The sequence below is a fragment of the Triturus cristatus genome, chromosome 3_1, assembly GCF_964204655.1.
Source record: "Triturus cristatus chromosome 3_1, aTriCri1.1, whole genome shotgun sequence".
NCBI lineage: Eukaryota > Metazoa > Chordata > Amphibia > Caudata > Salamandridae > Triturus > Triturus cristatus.
In genome coordinates, this window is record NC_140583.1 from 219,103,102 (window position 1) to 219,109,359 (window position 6,258).

Genomic DNA, 6,258 nt, shown 5'->3' on the forward strand with positions numbered 1-6,258 from the left:
TTCTGCTTTGAAGGCTGCTGTATGCGACTTGACACTTGGCATTTTACATTTGCAATGTTTTTTTTAATTAAAAACACAAATAAATTGTTTACTTGAAAAAAAAAAGATGTTAGTGGCTAGCTTTATTACACAAAGCCATCTTGCTGGCTTAAAACAGTAGATAAAGGTTCTTTTCCTAAACACATAACTGTGGATGTCTAATAGTAGTGGACATTTAAGATTAAGATGTGGGGTGATGAAACATCAGAACTATAAAATAAAACCAACAACTTTAAACAGCAAGATTTTTATTGAATCTCCTGCATGGGAGAAACCAGCGCTAAGCTAAAAACAGCAATACACATAGGGGCAAACACAGCCTTAAATATCACAAAGGGTGGAAATGAGTCTACGAAATAAACTCCTGTGTGTACAAAGTTGTGGCCCTCGGTACTGTATGGAGTCCTCCCTTGAAAACTCTTACTGGAATCCCCAGCCTGCTTCAGTACCAGTGAAAGTCTCACATGCCCAGGAGGTTACAGATGCCTAGTGTGACGACTATGCCATTTTCATGTTGTTCTGGGATGGCTGCAGAGACTGTGTTACTGGAGTCATGATTTCGAATCTACCTGGCAATTAGGGTGGGCTAGTGTGTGGTAGGGAAATGTTCAAGAAGCAAAAAGCCAGCAATTCTGTTCGCCTCTCGGTTACATAGGAACTGGGCAAAACAAGAAGAAAGTTCAAGGGTGCACAAGGGTCTGCACTTGTGTACTCTTTATCCCCACTCTGATGGTTCCTCTGTGTTATATCACCTATTGGCAGTGTGCCAGCACTCACCAAACTCTTAATCAATGACAATCCGGCATTCTCAGGGGTTTTCTCCAGCACTACCTCACGTGGGCTGGAAGCCCTCCTACTATCAATTCCACACTCCTTCCTTTCTCTGCATGGCTACTCACTATATTAGTGCTAAACCCAATTTAACTTCTGGCTGTACCACTAGATAGACTGTGATTCTGTCCTTATCCAGGAAATATATTAGCAAGAGTATTTTTCACAGTCTGTAAAACACTTAAATGCATGACTGAGAATCTCCTTGAGGACTGCAGTAACCCAATCGGCCTCTTTCTCCACTTTTAGGAGTGAAGTGACTGTTCCTGTCCCAGCTCTCCAGGTCTTTCTTCAGACTTTGCTACAGGCTGGAAACTAGAACAGATGGGTTTCCCGTTCTTGTGGACAATCATGTGAGTATAGGTGGGGGTCGTACATTTTTAATTGACGTCTGCAGTGAATTATTGTTCAGTGACTGCAGAGCCTAATTTCCATCACCAAATAAGTGCTGAAAATCCTATGATTTGTTACATTGTGACAATTTGGAGATAGCTATAATTTAGTTGTCAATTAACGCAAGGGCATGAAATGTGTATGTCTTTAGCATTAATTAAGTCAGTGTAAATTGATGATGTGTTGAATCTTCTGTGATCAGAATTCAATAAATGTAATGAATAATAAACAGTCTGTAAAATTCAGAAGCACTTCTTGATAGAGTTTAAGAAACACTGAGTAAGTGTTTTGTCTTTTCCGGCAAATTAAAAATGGAGTAAAAAGGTGACCTATAGATTCAAGTGATAGTATTTGACCATCTCTGGTTGGAACTGCAGTAGCTGTGGGAAACCCTTCCCTCAGAGACATCATCACACGGGTCTGTAAGTCTATGAGGTTTCCATTTTTACTGTCTTGACGATTAGTTATTTTGAAAACGAATTCCGACATATTTGTAGTTTTCTCCGGATCTGTAGTTACTATATGAAAATTTTGATCACAATAGCTGGGGAGCGGCTTGATCTTAGAAACCTTTACTCCAAATACATCTTCAACCAAACGCGTGGCTTGCGCAAAATTCACTGCTGGCTTTCCCACATCGTAAGAAGTTTGTAACTGATTATTTGCCCTTGACATTTTATCTAAAAAACAGAAAATAAGTATTTAAGAACTGACATGTGGATAGAACATCACATTAAGTACTACGGTGCAAAATCACAAATAGATATCAAGGAGAATTTAACCTTGAAAACATCTTATTGTACACATATAATTTTCATGTTTCATAAAAATGCAAATTTGTGAAGCATGTGTGTATGTAGGCAATACATGCTGGTAGTGTACCAAACTCATGTAAATTTGAAACATACAAGGGCTTGAATCACAAAGAAGTACCTATTTTTAGGTCGAGCATCAGCGCACATGCGCTGTCTTCAAGACCTGCTGTATTCACTACCACTGAGTGTAATCCTGCCTGCCATTTGCCATTGGTTCACTCGTGTGTTGCTTTTATTTCCTGGCTCCTTATTGGTTGGTGCTCCCCATACATCACTTTCATTTGTCGGCGGGGAGCACCGGCCAACTACAGTTTCCGTACACTGTAGGTCTTTAAGTATTTTATTGGGGAATACTTATTTATTAACATGGCGCCTGCTTCACTCAACAGCCGCCACGTAATACCTTTAATGTGCTTGGGCACCGACTACTTACTTACTAACATGGCCCCCGCTTCATTCGCAGTCACTCAAGTCAATACCTTTAATGTACACCGGCGCCGACTACTTATTTACTAACATGGCGCCTGCTTCACTCGCAGCCACGCAATACCTTTAATGTGCACGGGTGCCGCGCTTTGTTTCAGCGCGGCATCCGTTTTCATTAATATCTCTCTTGGTCCACATCAAAACAGACTGTGAACGTTTTAAGAGGTGGCTGGGGTCGGAGGGAGCCCCGCAGGACCACGATTCCATCCCCACTACTACTGCACATGCTGTTATAACTAACTCCTTGCAGACGTTTCTTCCCCTCACAAAAGGAAAATGTATGGCATGGTTAAATGTAGTGGACGCTTTTCGCTGTCCTTTTGTTGAGTGTTTTGTTTTGCCGATTCATTTTCAGTTCTGTTCCCCTGCTTGCTGCCAGCAATGGCAAGCTTTGGCTTGCCATGAGCCGATTTCTGTAACTTGTTCTCTGTAGCCTGTACTTTATACCGTCTTCAAGCGTTCCATGTTTTTTGTGTTCATGGCTCTCGCAGTGAAATGCATATTTATTACAGCTTTCTTTGTGTCAATTCTTATATTTTTAATAACAATATGACTAATATTGGTGCATCTTAAATGCTTTCTTTGGTTGTTTGTTATGCATCCTGTATAGTGCCCACCCCCAGGGACATAGCTTCCAGTGGTGCAGCAGGTGCAGTGGCAGGGGCCCACTGAACCCTGATTATTGATGTACTTCACGGTCTAAACAACGGCCAGGGAGCCACATCCTTCCTTGTTCTAGGCCGCATGACACACTGGCTGACCCTTGGTTCCGTGTGTTCAGCAGGTGCCAGGCAAAGGGTCCAGAGAGTCCCATCTCTCCCTGGCAGGGGGTCCCTCTCTGCCCCCAACCCTGTAAAACCTCTTACCCTCCTAGGGTGGGCCACGTCAACAGTATCAGCAGAGCGGCCAAGGCACGGTGCATGGGTGTGTGCCCCGCGTAGACTGTCAGGAGCCCATAACACTAGATGAAGCATTCCGAGGGATGCATGCCACGCCACTGCCTCCTAGAGCTATACCGAGGGAGTGAACCCCTGAGACGGGGGCTGTCATTAGTTTCTTACCCTGTCTCTCCATCTGCCTCTAGGTGGCGCTCTTTCCTTCTCACAGTAACCTGTGCCCAATAATAGCCCTGTGTCTCTTTCTTGTACTCTCTTGCAGGCGATCTCTCTACCTTACCATGTCTCTTTCCATTGCGCAGACTATCTCTTTCTTGCTTGATACCCTATTAACCATGAACTCTCTCCCTCTCACGTCATTCTAATTATTTCTGTCCACCAAAACAGGGCCTCAGTCTCTCCTCCACCCCCAACGCTCCATTCAACACAACCTCCCTGTGCCCACACTCAGCACATGCCCCTGCCTGCCTCCTCCTCCTCCGCCTCCTGTGCCTCCTTCACGTTTCTACTCCTTCTCACTCTGTTGCGTTGTTTATTGCAGGCTGTCATTCTGTCCTCACTACCACTTCATGCTCCAAATCTGCCCTCCTCGTTCTGCTCCTCTAGTATTTTAGGTTTAAATTGCATCTATATAGCGTATAGTACCACAGATGAGACATTGAAGGCCTTCATCATCTTTCACCCTATCCCTTTACTGGGTACATTCATCTTGTCTATCTTTCAATACCCCTCCATTCTCCAAAGGCACTCTCTGCCTTCCCTCGTCCTGTCCTTCCATTCCTTGCAAGCTCTTTGAAGCTCCCTTAATCCACCACAAGACTTCCTGCTTCCCTTCCCCATCCCGTCCCTCCTTTCATCTTACGCTTTCAATCTCCCCAGCCACCTCACACTCTCCCAACTGCTCATCACAGGTTGGCTGCCTTTTCGTCATTCTGTCCCTCCATTCACCAAAGGTTCTTTGCTTCTCGAGCAGGGTGCCGTGATTCATTTGTTAGTTGCACTTGATTACGCGCACAGTTACTCCGAGGAGTGTCCCGGCACGGCACAAGAGGGGCTACAGAATAACCAAGCATTAGGTGAAAAGGTGCGTTTTTAGCAGTTTTTTAAAGACTCCGATGTCTTCAACAATGCGGAGTGAGAGGGGAAGTGCATTCCAAGCGCGGGCCGCAAGCACAGCCATAGAGGCGCCCCCCAAACAATGGCGCTGGAAACCAGGAATCTTCATCAACCTAAGGGATGAGGAGCGCAAGGATCTCCCCGGCACATAAAAAGAGAAGTGTTTCTGCAAATAACCAGGGCCTTGCCTATGCAGTGTACGATGGGCGATGGTGAGCGATTTGAATGCCACACGTGCCTTGACCGCGAGCCAGTGAAGGGAGCGACGGTAGACGTGTACACTCTCTCTGTACACTCTCTCTGGGACCCAGCCCACCCAGCAGTCGGGCAGGCGCATTCTGGATCACTTGTAACTTATTAAGAGCATAGGCTGGGATCCCTGCATACAGCGCATTGGCATAGTCCAGACGAGACAGAATAAGCGCCCGAACCACCGATTCCCTGGCCGCTTGAGGGAGAAGCGGAAGGAATCTTCTCAGAATTCGGAGGAGACCAAAACAGCAACCAGTCACACGCTTGACTTGACTGGAAAAGGAGAGATTACAGTCAAAATAGACTCCCAGGTTCTTCACGATCTGACTGTTTGACACAGGCGGGGGGAACTCGGCAGGCCAGATCGACTCTCTGAACCCAGGAGAGAAATCGCCGAACATCAAAACCTCGGATTTGTCCTCGTTGCATTTTAATTGGGCCGTCGCCAGCCACCTGAAGACCGAGGAAAGGCACCTCTGCACGAGGGCCGCCGAGGTCCCCTGCTTATTCCAGGCAAACAGAAGTTGTGTGTCGTCAGCATAGGCAATAACCTTGGCCCCCAGACCTTCCGCAAGAAAAACCAGAGGGGTAAGATAAATATTGAAGAGGAGGGGGCTGAGAAAGGACCCCTGGGGAACCCCCGTGCCTACTCGTTGAGGTGACGAGGCCACCGGGGGTATCCATAGTTGCTGGAGCCGGTCATCCAAGAAGGACTTAATCCAACCCCAGGCCGAGCCCGACACCCCAATCTCCATCAGTCTGTCTAGTAGCAGTGAGTGAGGGACCGTGTCAAAGGCAGCCGACAGGTCGAGCAGCACGAGAGCTGCCTTCCCGCCAGCGTCAAGACACTCCCGAATTGCTTCCGACACTTCCAAAAGAGCACCTTCCATGCTGAAGGAGGGGCGGAAGCCCGATTGGGCTGGATGTAAAAGTTCCGCACTCTCAACATACTCCGACAGCTGTCTATTCACTATTTTCTCACATACCTTAGAGAGGCTAGGGAGGAGAGAAATAGGCCTATAATTCCCCGGAGTCGAGGGATCGAGAGAAGGTTTCTTCAGGAGAGGGAGGATTTTGGCCTGCTTCCAACCGCAAGGAACCCTGGCTTCCTGCAGGGACAAGTTAATAATACAGATGGCAGTGACTAACCCCGCTACCGGAATGGTATCTAAGCTGATATGAGTACTTTAAAAACAAGCATTTGTAATGCAATAGTCTCCCATTACTGAAAGTTAGATCTATTGACATTCGAAATAATAATACAACCCCAAAAGCACTAACTTTCAGTAATGCGAGACCTATTGCATTACAAATGCTTGTTTTTAAAGTACTCATATCAGCTTAGATACCATTCCGGTAGCGGGGTTAGTCACTGCCATCTGTAGGGAGTCTTAATCAGTTGTATCCACTCAGGCCTTGAGCGGGATTCT

At 46.3% G+C, this 6,258-nt stretch overlaps 1 protein-coding gene across 1 annotated transcript in view; it reads right to left on the bottom strand.

The window, feature by feature from the left end:
* LOC146859953 (hydroxylysine kinase-like) overlaps nucleotides 1-1,938 on the bottom strand; it is a 110,148-nt gene extending 108,210 nt beyond the window's left edge. The window contains exon 1 of the mRNA XM_085646304.1: nucleotides 1,593-1,938. Coding sequence (XP_085502430.1) covers nucleotides 1,593-1,938 — 346 coding nt within the window. The remainder of the gene's footprint in view (nucleotides 1-1,592) is intronic.
* Between the last annotated feature and the right edge of the window lie 4,320 nt (nucleotides 1,939-6,258).